We start from the raw sequence: 22,646 nt of genomic DNA on the forward strand, positions 1-22,646 counted from the left end.
TCTACGTGACTGGAGACTTCGGCATAATCTTGTTTTAATGCTGGCAAAACTGGCAAAACAACTGGGAACTCCGAGCTGTGAAATCTCCAACTTCTGATTTTACTGCGTTCAAGACGACTGGAAAACAACGAGCTCCGACTGTGAAAATTGATTTTGAACGGTCATCCAACTCAGAATTCCAAGTGGGGAACTCTGGCTGGCCTCTTTCTAGAGCTCCGACTTTCCGACCAGATGTCTTGAAAGCACCATAATACTGCATGATCGTAAATGACAGGCTATTTTGATACTGACAAACTGAGAATCTGAGCTCAATGAAAACGACCTTGTCTTGAATCCATCCATAGCCTAGGTGTGTGGAGACATATTATATGCTACAATATGAGGAGGAAATTATAATCCTAAAAATGCTTTCTAGTTTCACTGACTCACTCAATGATGCACAGCTCAGTCCCTAGTGATGGCATATGTGCTCCGTTCTGTGCCACACGCCTCTTACTCTCTCTCTCTCTCTTTTGTTTTACTTTGTAAAACAATATTTGGAAGTTGATCAACTGGTTTGGTAGCCTAAAATTGACAGATTAGACTGAGAGTCTTCTCTTTTCAGCAGGAGCCATTTGCTTCCCAACCAGAGTTTTCCCGCGATTGTAGACTATTTTAAATATTGCGATAGGCCAGTTTTGTATGCATGCTGTTTGTTCACTGAGATATTTTCCGCGCGTTTATGACTGCAGGCCATACGGCGTTATTGGGCTACTCTCCACAGCTAGGCAATTTAAAAAAATACATCATTTATCCTCAGTGGCTAAATGTTAGGCTTTCTCATGGTTGAGAAAGAGGCAACTCGAATGAACTTTGATCGCGTTTATTATAATTTATTTAACATTTGCAAAAAGCTACAATAATTTGTCATGCCACGAGAGGTACCGGATAAATAGGTTCCGGAACGAAACAGGCCAAAACAGAGAGGTGGATGATCCATTTCCGACAGGATCCTGCTAAACCTAAGCACTGGATATGTCGCGGGTGTACTAACGCAGGTAGGCTTACTATTTTATGCCCATTATAAATAACACTTTTGGATCTAGACCATCTGGGTCAAGATAATTTCAGTAGCCTGTTGTCATTATGAGACATCCTTCCGCTGTAGTACTTTTTCAACGACTTTGCATTTATTCAGCTGACTCTTCAACAACTTTCTTCCTAAACATTTGATTCTCCATCCATATGCCGTACGTGCCAGTCACCACGGTGGCTGTTATGTCTTGGCTGATACAGAAACGTCAGAACTTGCATCAGCCGGTAGAGGCGTTTTTGTTGCATGGGCAGTAAACAGTGGATATGTTCAGTAAGAGCAGGGACAGGATATGATAGTTGTATGAAATGCTCTACTTTGTTTATTCTCTTTGCAGTGTTATAGAAAACAAACAAGTCTAACATGAGAGACACCTCCTCTCAGACCTTTTATTTGTTTTCAGACAGTCCTGTTTAATAGCCTAACCTTTGTTGAACGGATAGCGTTATCAATAGCCAAGACTACTGTTGGATTACTTGACGAAAGAAATATACATGTAGCTTGATGTATATATGCAATCGGTTGGCTATTTGTTTGCATTGAATTTGCGGTTTGGAGAACGAAGCGCAGAACCTGGTTCAAGGCGTATGCCTCTCCGATAAGTTACACGTGTTGCAAAGTACAAGGTTCTCTCATGAGCCTACACCAGGTTACCTCAACATTAGAGTTCTTCTTCATAGGCCAATCCGATATGAGTTGTGGTTGGTCCTAAAGCGCACACGTCTCTCCTCTTTTTGTGAAGATATCTATTTTATTTTATATTTTGCAAGATGTCGTGTCTTTTGCTTGGAGTTATCAGAAGGTGAGTATCTAGCATATTGCAATTTGAAACATATGATTTCCTTATTGACTAACCATGGTACAGTATGCTGTACATAGTGTATTCGTTGTCTATTTGAACTGTTCCCAGCCATGCCACATTTAAAATGTTTTAACTGCATTAGGCAAATCATGGAATGGTGATGATGGTATAAAATGAGTTGTCATGAATTAGTAATATCACTATAGTGGATAAGATACTTTTACCAGTTATCGCAATTTCGCTCATGATATGGCTGTTGGCAGCAATCCTATGCAAACATCCTTATGATGATAGGGTATACATTTATGATGGAAAACTCGGAATATCAGAGATGCATTGTAACCAAATGTTAAGGACACATAAACTAGAAATGACATGTCCATAAAGTTAGGATTAAATATCCTCATTGTTGAATGGAAAGTCATATTGAAGACTATGCAAGGCACTGCAATTAGCCATTCATCATCTCCAACTTGATTGTCAATTGCTGTTAAATTGACAGTCTTGTTTTAAAATGATCAGAGGAAAGAATAAGTCCAAGCTAGCCAATGAGTTCTATACATTCAAAGGTACAATTTGAGTGCCATCAATTAGTTTATTATTTCTCATAAATCAAATTATATTTCAACAAAATAATGGTTCAGGAATGCTAATCTTATCTGTTTCTAACTGCAGAAATGATTTCAAAAGAATCTGAGATGGTGGGTGTAATGGCTTGCTGAAATGACATGGAATGACCCCAATGTCACTGAACTACAAAGAAAGATCTTAATAGAAAATGCCACAGACATATAGCACAGCACACACAACTTTGTGTGTCTTGGTTTGTGTCTGACCGACTTGGAGGTGCACAAACCTGACCGACCAGATTTCAAAAGCTGTTCGCCCCCGAGATAGAAAATGACGGACAGAATTTCAAGATCCTATTGCTTTGAATCTCTGTCATTCCACTTTCTCTTCACCACTCTTTGTCAAGGCTGTTGGGTGACGTCACACGGAGAATAACAAGTATGTGAGCAGTCTTGAGTGCATCTTACCTTACTTTTCAGAGTGAACTGCATGACACTGTCAGTCTTACAAACTTGAGAGGGTTCTATGTTTGTGTGTCTACTATGCATTTGTTATTGGTGTGTGTGTTGAAACAGCATCATAGGGAATTCGAGATTGTCAGGATTTGTGTAGCCGCCTAATTGACATAGAAGTTTCAATGCCTTACTTCTGCATGTCTATGTGTTATGATTTTTTTTTCTGTATGTAGGTTGCATGTGATATGTGCATTTCTGCTCAGTTCCTGAAAATGCACTATGGACCAAGCTATTTACATTCAATTTGGGGGGAGTGTGGGTGTGACTGTGTGTGGTGCACAGTGATTGGTCTACATTTTTGGAGGTGTGTTGCATTGTCCTTGTGGAAATGAGACTAAGCAAAGCCCAGCTGCAACCCAAAGAGAGGGCCACAGGGGTTGAGAAATGATCAATTTTCATGGCTATCTTTGTCCTCGCATTTCTCCCTGACTAGGTCCTATTCCCACTACGAGATCTAAAGGAGAGTCTGAGGAGCGTGGTGGCTAAAGATAATTCTACTTTTCAATTCACATTACATCCTTGCCTTACCTTTAGTTTTCGCTGGCAAAGCAACATTCTTGGTCCACAGCTCAAATTGACCGTAAATATCACAGTAGTCACAAGCAATGTTCCCAAATTTTTTGGGGGTCAGTGAGCAGATTTCAGGTCTGCTGAGTGCAAACTTGAACGTTGTGAGAATTCTGTGCAACTTTCGGCGCACATTTACTGTGAACACTGAGGCTGTACCCGTTTTAAGTAATTTTTTAACAGTGTTCAAGTAGGCTACTGTGGCTATTTGATCATAATATAGTAGAGGTTGACCGATTATGATTTTTTTCAACCCCGATACCGATTATTGGAGGGCCATTAAAAAGCCAATACCGATTAATCAGCCGATTTTTAAAAATGTATTTGTAATAATGACAATTACAACAATGCTGAATGAACACTTATTTTAACTTAGTATAATACATCAATAAAATCAATTTAGCCTCAAATAAATAATGAAACATGTTCAATTTGGTTTAAATAATGCAAAAACAAAGTGTTAGAGGAGAAAGTAAAAGTGCAATATGTGCCATGTAAGAAAGCTAACGTTTAAATTCCTTGCTCAGAACATGAGAACATATGAAAGCTGGTGGTTCCTTTTAACATGTGTCTTCAATATTCCCAGGTAAGAAGTTTTAGGTTGTAGTTATTATAGGAATTATAGGACTATTTCTCTCTATACGATTTGTACGAACTTTGACTATTGAATGTTCTTATTGTCACTTTAGTATTGCCAGTGTAACAGTATAGCTTCCATCCCTCTCCTCGCCGCTACCTGGGCTCGAACCAGGAACACATCGACAACAGCCACCCTCAAAGCAGCATTACCCATGCAGAGCAAGGAGAACAACTACTCCAAGTCTCAGAGCGAGTGACGTTTGAAACTCTATTAGCGCGCACCCCGCTAACTAGCTAGCCATTTCACATCGGTTACACCAGCCTAATCTCGGGAGTTGATAGGCTTGAAGTCATAAACAGCGCTGTGCTTCAAGCATTGCGAAGAGCTGCTGGCAAACGCACGAAAGTGCTGTTTGAATGAATGCTTACGAGCCTGCTGGTGCCTACCATCGCTCAGTCAGACTGCTCTATCAAATCATAGACTTAATTGTAACATAATAACACACAGACATACAAGCCATAGTTTCCGGATTCGACCATATTAATGACCTATCATTTTGAAAACAAAATGTTTATTCTTTCAGTGAAATACGGAACCGTTCCGTATTTTATCTAACGGATGGCATCCCTAAGTCTAAATATTCCTGTTACATTGCACAACCTTCAATGTTATGTCATAATTATGTAAAATTCTGGCAAATTAGTTCGCAATGAGCCAGGCGGCCCAAATTGTTGCATATACCCTGACTGCGTGCAATGAACGGAAGAGAAGTGACACATTTTCACCTGGTTAATATTGTCTGCTAACCTTTCTTTTAGCTAAATATGCAGGTTTAAAAATATATACTTCTGTGTATTGATTTTAAGAAAGGCATTGGTGTTTATGGTTAGGTACACGTTGGAGCAACGACAGTCCAACAACAATGCGCACCGCATCGATTATATGCAACGTAGGACACTCTAGATAAACTAGTAATATCATCAACCATGTGTAGTTATGACTAGTGATTATGATTGATTGATTGTTTTTTTATAAGATAAGTTTAATGCTAGCTAGCAACTTACCTTGGCTTCTTACTGCATTTGCGTAACAGGCAGGCTCCTTGTGAGGCAGGTGGTTAGAGCGTTGGACTAGTTAACCGTAAGGTTGCAAGATTGAATCCCTGAGCTGACAAGGTAAAAATCTGTCGTTCTGCCCCTGAACAAGGCAGTTAACCCACCATTCCTAGGTCGTCATTGAAAATAACAATGAGTTCTTAACTGACTTCCCTCGTTAAATAAAGATGAAAAAAATATATATATATTAAATCTGCAAAATCGGCGTCCAAAAATACCGATTTCCGATTGTTATGAAAACTTGAAATCGGCCCTAAGTAATCGGCCATTCCGATTAATCGGTAGACCTCTGTAATGTAGGCCTACCAGAGTGGTCTACCATAAAAAAAATATGGAGAAAATGCCATAATATTTTAACATGGAAATAGATGTTCTATCGTTCAGCCTACAGAGGCGGCCAATGCTTGGTGTTCAATGTAGGCCTACATTCCATGAGAATTTTGAAAAATACATGCAGGGCTTGACATTAAAACTTGTTAACCACTTGTCATTCAGACAAGGATGTGACTGAAAATATTGTTTCAAAATAAAATGCATAAGTATTCTCATGCCGTTATTACAGAGAATCAGCCAAATTATGCTACCCTCTGCCTATTGGCTTCTTAGCTTATTTTAGCCTGTCTCAAAATACAACACTGCCCCTTTAAGACAAAAAAGGCTCTTTACCTGACTCGCTTTTGAAAGATGTCAAGAAATGCACATGTTTTGTGCCATTGCTGACTACAAAGTAGCTATAACTGGGCTAATAACTAGCAAAGGAAATGTACAAATGTGCACAAGTTGCTACATGTACACTACCGTTCAAAAGTTTGGGGTCACTTAGAAATGTCCTTGAAAGAAAAGCACATGTTTGGTTCATTAAAATAACATAAAATTGATCAGAAATCTAGTGTATACATTGCCAATGTTGTAAATTACTTTTGTAGCTGGAAACGGCTGATTTTTAATGGAATATCTACAGGCTATTCCATGCAAGAAATGTAATGTAGCTGCCGGTTGAGGACTTGTGAGGTGTCTGTTTCTCAAACTAGACACTAATGTACTTGTCATGTTGCTCAGTTGTGCACCAGGGCCTCCCACTCCTTTTTATATTCTGGTTAGGGCCAGTTTGCGCTGTTCAGCAATGGGAGTAGTACACACCGTTGTACGAGATCTTCAGTTTCTTGGCAATTTCTCGCATGGAATAGCCTTCATTTCTCAGAACAAAAATAGACTGACGAGTTTCAGAAGAAAGGTCTATGTTTCTGGCCATTTTGAGCCTGTAATCAAACCCACAAATGCTGATGCTCCAGATACTCAACAAGTTTAAGAAGGCCAGTTTTATTGCTTCTTTAATCATTACAACAGATTTCAGGTGTGCTAACATAATTGCAAAATGGTTTTCTAATGATCAATTAGCTTTTTAAAATGATAAACTTCGATTAGCTAAAACAACATGTCATTGGAACACAGGTGTGATGGTTACTGATAATGGGCCTCTGTACGCCTATGTAGATACTCCATTAAAAATCAGCCGTTTCCAACTAGAATAGTCATTTACAACATTAACAATGTCTATACTGGATTTCTGATCAATTTAATGTTATTTTAATGGACAAAAAATGTGCTTTTCTTTCAAAAACAAGTACATTTCTAAGTGACCCCAAACATTTGAACGGCAGTGTAGCTCTTGCTTTGATCTTAAAACAAGCTAATCTACTCACGACCGCTCATGCTGTAAACACAGTCCAGTTCAAAGTGAATGGCAGTGGTGTAAAAAGTATCCAATTATCATACTTGAGTTAAAGTTAAGATACCTTAATAGAAAATGACTTAAGTGAAAGTCACCCAGTAAAATACTACTTGAGTAAAAGTCTAAAAGTATTTGGTTTTAAATATACTTAAGTATCAAAAGTAAATGTACTTGCTAAAATATACTTAAGTATCAAACGTAAAAGTACAACTAATTTCACATTCCTTATATTAAGCAAACCAGACAGCACAGTTTTCTTGTTTTAAAATGTACAGATAGCCAGGGGCACTCTCCAACACTCAGACATCATTTACAAACAAAGCATTTATGTTTAGTGAGTCTGCCAGATCAACGGCAATAGGGGTGACCAGGGATGTTCTCTTGATAAGTGTGTGAATTGGACCATTTTCCTGTTCTGCTAAGCATTCAAAATGTAACAAGTACTTTTGGGTGTCAGGAAAAATGTATGGAGTGTAAAGTATACTATTTTCTTTAGGAATGTTGTGGAGTAAAAGTTGGCAAAAATATAAATAGTAAAGTAAAGTACAGATACCCCAAAAAACTACTTAAGTAGTACTTTAAAGTATTTGTACTTAAGTATTTTACACCACTGGTGAATGGTACAAATTCATATATGGCAATGGTCTGTTTGCATATCTGCAGCTGTGTAGAGTAGAGCCTGAGTGTGCCTGTCAATGCAATAGAATCCTACTCCGATGCGTTTTGCCTACAACAAAACCTCTTGCATAGTCAGTTTTGCATCTTAAGTTTTGCATACTTTATTTTGTTTTGGTATGTTGCATTGAAAGTGGCTATTCCCACGGTAAAGGGAAACGTTGATAGTGTTAACTAACGGGGAAAACTCTAGAAAGTTGAGTGAAGTTCAATCTTGTGCTTCTCTGAGCTGGCTGATATTTCTTTCGCAAGGCAGTCCCTGGGGGAGCTGCGCGCATCTTAGAGGGAACATTGGTCACAAGCCAGGATCCATAAACTATTGAACAATGACAGATGCTTTTCCTCTAAAACGTATACACTATTGAATAATGCAACCAAACCATATTACACTATTGAATAATGCAACAATCCACAAGCCTGTGTGTGCAGACAGTTGAAGGAGTTATTTTCTTGTCTGTAGGCTACACTCATTACATTTTAGTTTCAAGACAAAAGCACAGAGTTGCTATAACAGCATGTCTTCATCAAGTAACGTTAGCCTATCAAAAATGAACTATTAACCATTTCATACAAATATAAAAGTGCATTAGGCCTATTTTACAACATTTCAACAAACCACGCTTCATTTTTATTAATATCATGCAAGTCATTTTATGTGGTATAAGAAAATTGTGACTGAAAACGTGGCTATACTGTAAGTGAATTCACCCAAAGAGGTGTTTTATATTGTTTTATATATACCGCCAACCAAATATTTTTTATAAAATGCAATTCGTAACATATCATACATAGGTATGGTGAGCTACATTGAAAAATGACACAAGCAGATTTGTTCAGAAGTGCTGCTATGGTACTTGTAGTGGAAGCTGGGACTTTTGCTGTACCCTTAAATGGAAACATGTTGTGCTTATATGGGGCACCAGGGTAGCCTAGTCGATAGAGCGTTGGACTAGTAACCGGAAGGTTGCAAGTTCAAATCCCCGAGCGGACAAGGTACAAATCTGTTGTTCTGTCCCTGAACAGGCAGTTAACCCACTGTTCCTAAGCAGTCATTGGAAATAATAATTTGTTCTTAACTGACTTGCCTAGTTAAATAGAGGTAAAAATACATTAACAATACATATGAGCACATGTTATATGTTGAGCACAGTCCTCCCTTTACCTTATACATCTACCATGACAATCTGTCAAAAGTGACTGATGGGGCGAGAGAGAGAGAGGGCAGGAGGATGAAATAAGCCATCAAAGGTGAAACGGAGGATAGGGGAACTTTTGAAAAGTAAGAAAAGAGGAAACCGGGGTTCCCCAACTGACAAAACATGGGCCGAATTTGGCCCACTGGTGGTTTTATTTGGCCCCCAAGTTTTCTGAGCAAAATATATATGATTTTATTTATTTTTATTTTTATTGTTGGACATACATAAAACACTGTAAAAACACCAGGAAATCAGCTCCAAGTTATTTACATTTTGGAAATCTGTTCTCAAGAATTCCCAAGCATTATAGCGAGATTGTATAGAAATGTAAGCAAGGTTTGAAATTATGATATTTTAGTCAAATATATCTGTTTGGGCTTCTTGTGGTCAATTTGCAGTCAACAAATTATTTGTAATTATGTTCCAGCCCCCCCGACCATCTGCTCAATAAAAAAATTGCCCCTTGGCTGAATCTAGTTGATGATCCCTGGTTTAAAAGAAAAATAGAAACCAACCTCCACTCACTCTTGGCTCCCTAATTCTTATTTACCGTGAGTTAAGTTCTAGACAGACGCTCAAGTGATTCTAACAATTGGGCTCAACATGACAGGACAAAAGAACATTAACATTAGAACATTAGAAACATTAGAAGCCTACTCCCTAAGTACTCCCTACTCCCTAAGTTTGTTTTACTCACTGCTTTAGCACACTCTGCCAACCCGGATGTCTTAGCCGTGTCTGAATCCTGGCTTAGGAAAACCACCAAAAACCCTGAAATCTCCATCGCTAACTATAACATTTTCCGCCAAGATAGAACTGCCAAAGGGGGCGGTGTTGCAATCTACTACAAAGATAGCCTGCAGAGTTTTCTATTACTATCCAAGTCTGTACCCAAACAATTCGAGCTTCTACTTCTAAATATTCACCTTTCCAGAAACAAGTCTCTCACTGTTGCCACTTGCTATAGACCTCCCTCTGCCCCCAGCTGTGCTCTCGATACCATATGTGAATTGATTGCCCCCCATCTATCTTCTGAGCTCGTGCTACTAGGTGACCTAAACTGGGACATGCTTAACACCCCGGCCATCCTACGATCCAAGCTTGATGCCCTCAATCTCACACAAATGATCAATGAACCTACCAGGTACAACTCCAAATCCGTAAAAACGGGCACCCTCATAGATCCTAAGTCATCCTAACTAACTCGCCCTCCAAATACACCTCTGGTGTCTTCAATCAACATCTCAGCGTTCACCGCCTCATTGCCTGCATCAGTAATGGGTCTGCGACCAAACGACCACCCCTCATCACTGTCAAACGCTCCCTAAAACACTTCTGCGAGCAGGCCTTTCTAATTGACCTGGCCGGGGTATCGTGGAATGACATTGACCTCATCCCGTCAGTAGATGATGCCTGGCTATTCTTTAAATGGTGGTGCCTTGCTCACCATCTTAAATAAGCATGCCCCATTCACAAAATTTAGAACTAGGAATAAATATAGTCCTTGGTTCACCTATTACTAGCCTGTTCAACCTCTCTTTCGTACTGTCTGAGATTCCCAAAGATTGGAAAGCTGCCGCGGTCATCCCCCTCTTCATAGGGGGTGACACTCTAGACCCAAACTGCTACAGACCTATATCTATCCTACCCTGTCTTTCTAAGGTCTTCGAAAGCCAAGTTAACAAACAGATTACCGACCATTTCGAATCCCACCGTACCTTCTCCTCTATGCAATCTGGTTTCAGAGTTGGTCATGGGTGCACCTCAGCCACGCTCAATGTCCTAAACGACAACTTTGAACTTTGACATCATAACCGCCATCGATAAGAGATATTACTGTGCAGCCGTATTCATCGAGCAAGGCTTTCGACTCTGTCAATCACCACATTCTTATTGGCAGACTCGACAGCTTTGGTTTCTAAAATGATTGCCTCGCCTGGTTTACCAACTACTTCTCTGATAGAGTTCAGTGTGTCAAATCGGAGGGCCTGTTGTCCGGTCCTCTGGCAGTCTCTATGGGGGAGCCACAGGGTTCAATCCTCGGGCTGACTATTTTCTCTGTATACATCAATGATGTTGCTCTTGCTGCTGGTGATTCCCTGGTACACCTCTACGCAGACGACACCATTCTGTATACTTCTGGCCCCTCTTTGGACACTGTGTTAACTAACCTCCAGACGAGCTTCAATGCCATACAACTCTCCTTCCGTGGCCTCCAACTGCTCTTAAACGTACGTAAAACTAAATGCATGCTATTCAACCGATCACTGCCCGCACCTGCTCGCCCGTCCAGCATCACTACTCTGGATGGCTCTGACTTAGAATACGTGGACAACTACAAATACCTAGGTGTCTGGTTAGATTGTGAACTCTCCTTCCAGACTCACATTAAGCATCTCCAATCCAAAATTAAATCTAGAATTGGCTTCCTATATCGCAACAAAGCATCCTTCACTCATGCTGCCAAACATACCGTAAACATACCGTAAAACTGACCATCCTACCGATCCTCGACTTCGGTGATGTCATCTATAAAATAGCCTCCAACACTCTACTCAACAAACTGGATGCAGTCCATCACTGTGCCATCCGTTTTGTCACCAAAGCCCCATACACTACCCACCATTGCAACCTGCATGCTCTCGTTGGTTGGCCCTCGCTTCATACTCGTCGCCAACCCCACTGGCTACAGGTTATCTACAAGTCTCTGCTAGGTGAAGCCCCGCCTTATCTCAGCTCACTGGTCACTATAGCAGCATCCACTCGTAGCACGCGCTCCAGCAGGTATATCTCACTGGTCACCCCCAAAGCCAATTCCTCCTTTGGTCGTCTTTCTTTCCAGTTCTCTGCGGCCAATGATTGGAACGAACTGCAAAAATCTCTGAAGCTGGAGACTCATATCTCCCTCACTAACTTTAAGCACCAGCTGTCAGAGCAGCTCACAGATCACTGCACCTGTACATAGCCCATCTGTAAACAGCCCATCTATCTACCTACCTCATCCCCATACAGTATTTATTTATTTATTGCCCCTTTGCACCCCAGTTTCTCTACTTGCACATTCATCTTCTGCACATCTACCATTCCTGTGTTTAATTGCTATATTGTAATTACTTCGCCACCGTGGCCTCTTTATTGCCTTAACTCCCTTATCTTACCTCATTTGCACTCACTGTACATAGACTTTTTGTTTTCTTTTGTTCTACTGTATTATTGACTATGTTTTGTTTATTCCATGTATAACTCTGTGTTGTTGTATGTGTCGAATTGCTATGCTTTATCTTGGCCAGGTCGCAGTTGCAAATGAGAACTTGTTCTCAACTAGCCTACCTGGTTAAATAAAGGTGAAATAAAATGTAAAAAGCTCCAACAGTATGTGCTCTATAGATTTTCAGTAAAGTCTGCTTGCAGTGACCTGTTCCTGAGAATGGCAATCTACACAGAGGAAAGGGTGGAAAGCCTAACCGTTCTCCTCTTATGGTTCATTTTTTTGTGTTCTTGCTTGCTCTCTCTTTTCCTACTCAGTACTTTGTGGGCAAAAGGTCTCTCTCCCCTTCCCTCCCAGTCTGAAGTTTCTCAATACACACATCTGGTCGACTGCATGCAGAAATGAATCACTTATAATAGACTTCATAAACTGGAGAAGATCTAAGATGACTTCTCATCACATAAATGGTTAAACAGTGTTTAAACAATACTTGTTCCCTGTGACATTGGGCATTTTCCCATCAACAACAATCTATATTCTCAGTTTGCACGTAGGACACTGGGCAGCCTTTAACCCTTCCTTTAGAAATGGCCGTTGTTTACACAGGAAGTTTAATGACACCCACAATGCAGCCAATTGGAACAGACTTTGTCAGCCCTTTTACCGGAACATGTCTTTCACCGAGCTACCAAGGTAGAATAGCGTGATTTAAATTCTTAGCCAAATTAGTCAATAGACCTAGCCATGAGTTGGAATGCAAGTCAAATTATGAGGCAGCTCCTAGAGACAAAGAGATAGCCAAACCAGCTCCAGAGGTTCCTAGACACGTCAGTATAAAGAGTTATTTTTTATTTATTTAAAAAAACAAAGTTTCAATTGAAGAGTGCATCTGAGCACACATTGAATCCTCCTCAGATTTTTTTTTGTTGTCAAACCATCAACCATCGCGCCTGGTGTTTCTAGTCAGCTAGCCAGAGCTCTCACACATGTTGTAATTGATTGTGTTTTACCCTTGCTTGTGAACACTGGGCTGTTAACAAACAAAAGAAAGCCCCCCTACGTGCCTCCACCATTATAAAGAGCTCTGAGCCGAAGTGTCAGGTTCTGATGTCTGTCTCATGCAGATGATTAAATAATAGTGAACATGTATGGGTATTATTTGTTTCTAACCATACACCCGATAATGAAATGTTATTCTAGAATATGTTCAGAAGTAACCCATTCACAGTGCTTGCTGTGGTTTAGGTAAAACAAAATTCCCACGAATCCGTTTGGAGAAGGACCCAAGTCTACTCCTCAGTGACACCCCATTGCCCCATTGCATTATTTACCTGTGAATTGCTCTAATACTAGCACTAATAGTAAGAATGTAGTGACACATTTTCCTGTAATCTACTCTCAATAGAATTGCATCCCTGAAACCATACTGAAGGGGTTGATTGTGTATCTTGCTACTATTGTGCATCTTGCTACCCAGTATTTAAATGTTGCTCCTATTGTGTTGCCTATTTTAACACCAGATTTAAATTTGATATCCATTTGGGGCACATCTTATTTGATAACTGCGAGTTGCTAAATTATCATAGTATTGCTCCTCTTACAGCTGCTATCAGCCAGCAACCTAATATCATGTCTGTATAGTACAGTATGTTTGAATACAGTTCCTCCCCTGTAAACCTCTGTAACACACCCACTTCTACCTCCCTGTGTCTTGGTACAGACGGGGTGGCGTGGGGGCATCTGTGGGGGTCCGCTCCCTGGCCTCGATCCCCTCTCTGCCCCCAGCGGTGGCTGACTTTGTGAAGGGGGCGGTGGATGAGTGCAAGCCTGCCAATGTGCATGTGGTGACGGGGAGTGCAGAAGAGTCGGCCCACATCCTAACTGGCCTGGAGAAGGAGGGCATGGTGAAGAAGCTACCGAAGTATGAGAACTGGTGAGTTCTGCTGTGATCACTGCTACACAGGTTGAGTAGGAATTTTGGTCTTTATGTCACAAAGCAGGTTAAGTTCACTAGTGATCTAAGTTAATGTAGAGCAGAATACATAAAAAAATATTCTGGTTAGTGAAGTTATCTGTCTGACTCTGTAATATTAATCTGAAACAATTTCAGTCATACATCAAAGAATCTCTTGGGTCACCTTTTCCACTGTGGCCTTGAGGTCAACAAAAGACTCCAGGCCTGTTATACTCATTGCCATAAAGAATTATAAGATAATTAATAGTCTGTTTATGGCTTTTCTGTCTGGGCAGCTGGCTGGCACGCACAGACCCCAAGGATGTGGCTCGCGTGGAGAGTAAAACGGTGATCGTCACCAAGAACCAGAGGGACACCATCCCCACCCCCGGTGGGGGGGCTAAGAGCCAGCTGGGCAGCTGGATGAGTGAGGGTGACTTCCAGAAGGCCAGGAAGGACCGCTTTCCAGGCTGCATGGCAGGTACTGTACTGTACACGCCGTTCTACTCTGGGGCTTTCAGACAAGAGGTTTAACACAACCTCTCTATAGTTTCAGCTGCCTGTATCAGTTGTCTGTAATGGACTGTCAGTCTTCATTCAAATTGGGTTTGTCACTTTTTTAAATGCCTATTTTTGCATCACAGAAAACCGTCCTAAACTTCTAAAATAACTAGCTAAAGCGCCAGTGGCAAATGTTATAGTTGACTATCAACGTTGTGTTATAATGTTACACTACTGAAGTCCAATTTGGACTAATTAGACGGTAAGAGGGTCAAGAGTCATTAAATATCAAATAGTAGAGTTTAGGAATAAATTGTGGGGTTAAATGATTCTCTGAAACATTCAAATTTTATTGAGACACCAAGGCTTTCAACTAGCCAACTGAGACTTGTCTGTAATGGGAAATAATGTCTAACACTCAATTAAAATGTTGATTACTTAATTTCCTCATTCTTCTTCAGGTCGAACCATGTATGTGATCCCTTTCAGTATGGGCCCGGTGGGCTCTCCGCTGTCTAAGTTTGGCGTGCAGGTGACGGACTCGCCCTACGTGGTGGCCAGCATGGGCATAATGACACGCATGGGCACCCCAGTCATGGACAAGCTGTCACAGGGGGCAGAGTTTGTGCGCTGCCAGCACTCCCTTGGGCAACCTCTCCCACTGAAAGGTACCACTGCCCAGAGACTCTCTCTCTATCGCCATCTTGTAAGTTATATCATAAACTTGGAAAACAACAACATTGTTGCATATCACATACAGTTGAAGTCGGAAGTTTACATATACTTAGGTTGGAGTCATTAAAACTTATTTTTCAACAACTCCAGAAATTTGTTGTTAACAAACTAGAGTTTTGGCAAGTCGGTTAGGACATCTACTTTGTGCATGACCAAGTCATTTTTCCTACAATTGTTTATAGACAGATTATTTCATATATAATTCACAATACCACAATTCCGGTGGGTCAGAAGTTGCCATACACTAAGTTGACTGTGCCTGTAAACAGCTTGGAAAATTCCAGAAAATTATGTCATGGCTTTAGAAGCTTCTGATAGGCTTATTGACATCATTTGAGTCAATTGGAGGTGTACCTGTGGATGTATTTCAAGGACTGCCTTCTAACTCAGTGCCTCTTTGCTTGACATCATGGGAAAATCAAAAGAAATCAACCAAGACCTCAGAAAATAAATTGCAGACCTCCACAAGTCTGGTTCATCCTTGGGAGCAATTTCCAAACGCCTAAAGGTACCACGTTCATCTGTACAAATAATAGTACGCAAGTATAAACACCATGGGACTACGCAGCCGTCATACCGCTCAGGAAGGAGACGCGTTCTGTCTCCTAGAGATTAACGTACTTTGGTGCAAAAAGTGCAAATCATTACCAGAACTTACAGCAAAGGACCTTGTGAAGATGCTGGAGGAAACATGTACAAAAGTATCCACAGTAAAATGAGTCCTATATCGACATAACCTGAAAGGCCGCTCAGCAAGGAAGAAGCCACTGCTCCAAAACCATCATAAAAAAGCCAGACTACGGTTTGCAACTGCACATGGGAACAAAGATCGTACATTTTGGAGGAATGTCCTCTGGTCTGATGAAACAAAAATAGAACTGTTTGGCCATAATGACCATCATTATGTTTGGAGGAAAAGGGGGAGGCTTGCAAGCCGAAGAACACCATCCCAACCGTGAAGCACGGGGGTGGCAGCATCATGTTGTGGGGGTTCTTTGCTGCAGGAGGGACTGGTGCACTTCACAAAATAGATGGCATCATGAGGGAGGAAAATTATGTGGATATATTGAAGCAACATCTCAAGACATCTGTCAGGAAGTTAAAGCTTGGTCGCAAATGGGTCTTTCAAATGGACAATGACCCAAAGCATACTTCCAAAGTTGTGGCAAAATGGCTTAAGGACATCAAAGTCATGGTATTGGAGTGGCCATAACAAAATTCACCCAACTTATTGTGGGAAGCTTGTGGAAGGCTACTCGAAACGTTTGACCCATGTTAAACAACTTAAAGGCAATGCTACCAAATACTAATTGAGTGAATGTAAACTTCTGACCTACTGGGAATGTGATGAAAGAAATAAAAGCTGAAGTAAATCATTCTCTCTACTATTATTCTGACATTTCACATTCTTAAAATAAAGTGGTGATCTTAACTAACATAAGACAGGGAATTTTTAGGATGAAATGTCAGGAATTGTGAAAAACTGAGTTTAAATGTATTTGGCTAAGGTGTATTTAAACTTCTGACATTAACTGTATCCTACATAATTATACATGTTCAGCAGTATGCCGTTCAAGCACCATTTGCCTCACCTCATTTTGTCTTTCTCCATCTATTCCATTCCTTGCTTTCAAATCTCCCCCCCCCCCCTCCATCACCATCTTCCTCCCATGCTCCCCACCTCCTCCTCCGCTCCTTCCAGCTCCCCTGGTCAACTCGTGGCCGTGTAGCCCAGAGAAGGTGCTGATCTCCCACCTGCCAGACACCAGGCAGATCCTGTCTTTCGGCAGCGGCTACGGAGGCAACTCTCTGCTGGGCAAGAAGTGCTTTGCTCTGCGGATCGCCTCGCGCATCGCAAAGGATGAGGGCTGGCTGGCCGAACACATGCTGGTGAGAACGGGGACCTGATAGGGGTGCACCTAGGGGTAGGGGACCCTGATAGGGGTGCACCCACCTTTCCCTTTTTTGAAGGGGTTCCAACAGGAATACTGTATCTTAGACATGAAGAGCAGACAGGGAACATAGTAATGAGTAAAAGAGTGAATTGTCATCGGCCAATTGTTTATTTTTTTATTTGTAATAATGACAATTACAACAATACTGAATGAACACTTATTTTAACTTAATATAACACATACATTTTGCCTCAAATAAATAATGAAAGATGTTCAATTTGGTTTAAATAATGCAAAAACAAAGTGTTGGAGAAGAAAGTAAAAGTGCAATATGTGCCATGTAAGAAAGCTCATGTTTAAGTTCCTTGCCCAGAACATGAGAACATCTGAAAGCTGGTGGTTCCTTTTAACATGAGTCTTCAATATTCCCAGATAAGACGTTTTAGGTTGTAGTTAATATAGTATTTATAGGACTATTTCTCTCTATACCATTTGTATTTTATTAACCTTTGACTATTGGATGTTCTTATCGGCACCTTAGTATTGCCAGTGTAACAGTATAGCTTCCGTCCCTCTCCTCGCTCCTCCCTGGGCTCGAACCACTCCAAGTCTCAGAGCGAGTGACATTTGAAACGCTATTAGTGCGCACCCCGCTAACTAGCTAGCCATTTCACATCGGTTACACAAGCCTAATCTCGGGAGTTGATAGGCTTGAAGTCATAAACAGCGTAATGCTTGACGCACAACAAAGAGCTGCTGGCAAAACGCACGAAAGTGCTGTTTGAATGAATGCTTACGAGCCTGCTGCTGCCTACCACCGCTCAATCAGACTGCTCTATCAAATCATAGACTTAGTTATAACATAATAACACACAGAAATACGAGCCTTAGTTAATTAATATGGTCGAATCCGGAAACTATCATCTCGAAAACAAGACGTTTATTCTTTCAGTGAAATACTGAAACCGTTCCGTATTTTATCTAAGGGGTGGCATCCATTAGTCTAAATATTCCTGTTACATTGCACAACCTTCAATGTCATGTCATAGTTACGTAAAATTCTGGCAAATTAGGCGGCCCAAACTGTTGCATATACACTGACTCTGCGTGCAATGAACGCAAGAGAAGTGACACAATTTCACCTGGTTAATATTGCCTGCTAACCTGGATTTATTTGAGCTAAATATGCAGGCTTAAAAATATATACTTCTGTGTATTGATTTTAAGAAAGGCATTGTTGTTCATGGTTAGGTACACATTGGAGCAACGATACGCACTGCATCGATTATATGCAACGCAGGACACGCTAGATAAACTAGTATTATCATCAGCCATATGTAGTTAACTAGTGATTATGATTGATTGATTGTTTATTATAAGATAAGTTTAATGCTAGCTAGCAACTTACCTTGGCTTACTGCATTCGCGTAACAGGCAGGCTCCTCGTGGAGTGCAATGAGAGGCAGGTGGTTAGAGCGTTGGACAAGTTAACTGTAAGGTTGCAAGATTGAATCCCCCGAGCTGACAAGGTAAAAATCTGTCGTTCTGCCCCTGAACGAGGCAGTTAACCCACCGTTCCTAGGCCATCATTGAAAATAAGAAATGTGTTCTTAACTGACCTGCGTAGTTAAATAAAGATTTAATAAAGGGGGAAAAAAAGGAGAAAAAAACGGCCAAATCGGTGTCCAAAAATACCAATTTCCGATTGCTATGAAAACTTGAAATCGGCCCTTATTAATCGGCCATTCCGATTAATCGGTTGACCTCTAGAGCATACTGTATGTGACACAGTCAGTGCCTCATGCAGTAGCAGTGAGTAGTTAGTTAGTCCCTTCTGATGTATCTACATTACCGGAGAAACTGCCCAGTCAATGCCACACCTACCCTCTCAGAAAATATCTCCCTCTCTCTCTTTCTCTCTTTCCTGTCACTCCTCCCCGACTAGATCCTGGGCATCACCAATCCTCGGGGAGTGAAGCGTTACGTGGCGGCGGCGTTTCCAAGTGCTTGTGGGAAAACCAACCTGGCCATGATGAAGCCTGCGCTGCCTGGCTGGACTGTGGAGTGTGTGGGAGACGACATCGCCTGGATGAAGTTTGACAGCCAGGGTGAGGGGAGGGATGCACACTCAACACACACTCTGAGACTCAGAGCTTCTGTAGAGACAATGACAGACTAGTAAAGGCTCAAACAGTAACATACAAGAGCATTCACACTCATGTTATTAATTTCATGGCCAGACAGATTGTACAACCCATTGCAACTAAAACCAGCAACTCCCACTTGTCAAGTCCTTTCCCCTCCTTTTCTTAGAGAGGAAATTATTAAGTTGACTACATCACTTCTTCAAGGAGCAAATCCTTTAATGCATCTCTGTGACTCACCTTGTCACTTTCTCCTCAGGTAAACTCAGGGCCATCAACCCAGAGAATGGCTTTTTCGGCGTGGCTCCTGGCACGTCCCTGAAGACCAACCCTCACGCCATGGCGACCATCGCCAAAAACACAGTGTTCACCAACGTGGGCGAGACCAGCGACGGGGGGGTATGGTGGGAGGGACTGGACCCCCCTGCTGCAGGGGTCTCCCTGACCGACTGGCATGGCAAATCCTGGAAAGCAGGTAGAGTTGACTCACTGTAGTGGGGCATCAGGTAGCCTAGTGGTTGGAGCGTTGGACTAGTAACCAAAAGGTTGCAAGATCGAATCCCCGAGCTGACAAGATGAAAATCTGTTGTTCTGCCCCTGAAAAAGGCAGTTAGCCCACTGTTCCTAGACCGTCATTGAAAATAAGAATTTGTTCATAACTGACTTGCCTAGTTAAACAAAGGTCAAATAAAAATTCAACAGTGAACAGGTATAGTTGACACACTGTAGTGTCAACAGTGGACAGGTAGCGTTGACTCACTGTAGTGTTAACAGTGGACAGGTAGAGTTGACACACTGTAGTGTTAACAGTGCCTTCTGGAGACATGGTGTGACACTGTCCTTGTGTTGCCATTGGGTAGAGAAGTACACAGTAACACTTCATTAGAATGTCTACTCATAAACTACTTAGAGTTAACCATTAGTAAACTCTTTGTAAATCACTACATCGTGTTTATCCATGAATCTAGTAGCATTAAAAACAATGTAATCATGTTTCTAAGTTATTTATATGCTTATCATCAAATCCAATGTTGTAGAAATGTTCATGTACCAGTACTACTAATTTATATAGTCATAATGTTTTATTCTGTTAATAGTATTCACCGTCTTTCTCTTCTTCCACAGGAGACTCTGCCCCGTGTGCCCACCCCAACTCCAGGTTCTGTACCCCGGCGGCCCAGTGTCCCATTATCGACCCCCAGTGGGAGAGTGACGAGGGAGTGCCCATCGATGCCATCATCTTCGGGGGCAGAAGGCCAGAGGGTGAGTGGCCTTTCATGATCCAATGACTAAACTCTGGTTTAGGAACTCGTATACAACAAGAATAATATTATATTGTTATTATATTCATGTAGCAGACACTCCTATAAAGCAAGCCTCTGGTGGTATATCCAGTGTTACAAATTATACCGTTTGGTTAATGTAACTGGAAAATAGGTTATTCTGTATTATAACTGTTTTGAAATTGTATGTTCTAAAATTATTGCTCCCAGTGTGTAGCTGTGGGACACTCTGTCACACTGTTGGCCTTGTCCTGACCCCTGACCTCTCTGTTTCCCAGGTGTCCCACTGGTGTATGAGTCGTTTAGCTGGCGTCACGGTGTGTTTGTGGGAGCCTCTATGAGGTCTGAGGCCACAGCAGCCGCTGAGTACAAAGGTACAGTACCTCATAAACCTCATTAAAGAGCTTGTCATAGAATGACATGTGTTACTACGTCATTTAAGTGGATATGAGCTGTCTATAGAGTACAATGGAAAATTATAGAATAGAACAGGAAAAACATATCTAGGGCTAATATCCCCTGATTGGGTGGTATACTGTATTCCCTGATTCCTCTCCAGCAGTGTCAATGTATAAAGCAATGACCTTTTGATGAAAATTATTTTTTTCATCCCTAGGCAAGGTTATCATGCATGACCCCTTTGCCATGCGCCCCTTCTTCGGCTACAACTTCGGTGACTACCTGGCCCACTGGCTCAGCATGGAGACCCGCAAGGCCCCCACCCACCTGCCCAAGATCTTCCACGTCAACTGGTTCCGTAAGGACCCCACGTCGGGCTCCTTCCTCTGGCCAGGCTTCGGGGACAATGCACGCGTGCTGGAGTGGATCTTCAAGCGTTGCGGCCGCGAGAGGGAGGACGAGGCAGCAAAGAAGAGCTTGGTGGGCTGGGTGCCACAGGAGGGAGCCATCAACCTGCAGGGCCTGGGCAGCAAAGTGGACATGGGGGCCCTCTTCGACCTGCCCAAGGCCTTCTGGGAGAAGGAGACCCGGGAGCTGCGGGCGTACTTTACCCAGCAGGTGGGAGCCGACCTCCCCCAACAGGTGGAGGGAGAGCTGAAAGCTCTGGAGGACAGGGTCAGGAATGGAGAGGCATAGACCCAGATGAGTCAGAGTTGAAGAGAGAAAGTTTAGACTATTGGTTGGACATTACACTACACTGATGTTGCAATATGGTGGGGATGGGTAGGGGGGGGGGGGGGTAAGAAAAAGTGGCTGACAAACTGATTGCAGTTTGGGGGGAACTGCATTGAGTATATGTGGGAAGATGTAAAGCAAAGGTTCTAAATTGTAAGAGAATAAAATGATATGATGCAACTGCATCACTAACGAATGCAGTTCAGTCGCCACTCACTGTCAATGGATATTTGAGTAGAATCAATGTGTAGTAATGCCTTACTGACATCTTGCAATGAAGTACAAAGGCATTGGATGTTTGTTTACAAGCTATTATCCCAAATAATAATCTCTTATCATAACAAGGTTTAACATCCATATACATTTTAACATTTTGCAGAATATTAACTACATCTTTTGAAATGCACTGCTGGCCTCTCACTAGTCACTGAGATTACTGAATGGCCATTGGCTTGGAACATGTGAAGGAAATATATCTGATTGGCTCAGGGAACACCAAAACATTTTAACTAAATTTTATTGAGTGAAAGATTCATTCGCAGTTTTTGGCAACTTGTATTGTCTTCAATTAAAATGCATGATAATGATATGTTTACATTATGTTCAATGTTGGACCAATAATACATTCAATGGACATTTCATTTAAATGTTTTATTACAATGCAATTAATAAACAACCTCAATCTGCCTCAATTGTGTCTTTTGATCAACACTCGAAAATAAGAGAGCCGCACACTCTAGGAGCTCAGATGCAAAAATGTCATTATCAACGTTTCGACAGCCAAGCTGTTTTCATCAGGGTCATAAATTATCAAGGTCACCCCCTGTCCTAGGGAGGTGACATGTTCGATGCCAATATAACGCAGAGACAAAATCGAGTGGCCTGCCTCCAAGAAGTGGGCCGCAACTGGATAAGTAAAGTTTTTACACCTAATGGTGCTACGATACGTACTTTTAATTCGCGCTTTG

General features: G+C 41.6%; 1 protein-coding gene across 2 annotated transcripts; it reads left to right on the top strand.

Moving 5' to 3' along the window:
* Window positions 1-912: 912 nt before the first annotated feature.
* pck2 (phosphoenolpyruvate carboxykinase 2 (mitochondrial)) lies at window positions 913-22,365 on the top strand. 2 transcript variants are annotated; one of them, XM_031836172.1, is made up of 10 exons: window positions 913-1,037; window positions 13,753-13,965; window positions 14,283-14,467; window positions 14,949-15,155; window positions 16,925-17,112; window positions 19,063-19,225; window positions 19,521-19,736; window positions 20,387-20,524; window positions 20,823-20,918; window positions 21,161-22,365. In XM_031836172.1, the coding sequence occupies exons 2-10, from the start codon at window positions 13,934-13,936 to the stop codon at window positions 21,637-21,639; spliced, it is 1,704 nt and encodes a 567-aa protein (XP_031692032.1). In that variant the 5' UTR covers window positions 913-1,037; window positions 13,753-13,933; the 3' UTR covers window positions 21,640-22,365. The 2 variants fall into 2 exon arrangements, with proteins under 2 accessions (XP_031692032.1, XP_031692031.1); XM_031836171.1 differs by lacking the exon at window positions 913-1,037 and adding an exon at window positions 1,749-1,874.
* The last annotated feature ends 281 nt before the right edge of the window (window positions 22,366-22,646 follow it).

The sequence above is a fragment of the Oncorhynchus kisutch genome, linkage group LG11 (genome assembly GCF_002021735.2).
Source record: "Oncorhynchus kisutch isolate 150728-3 linkage group LG11, Okis_V2, whole genome shotgun sequence".
Lineage (NCBI taxonomy): Eukaryota > Metazoa > Chordata > Actinopteri > Salmoniformes > Salmonidae > Oncorhynchus > Oncorhynchus kisutch.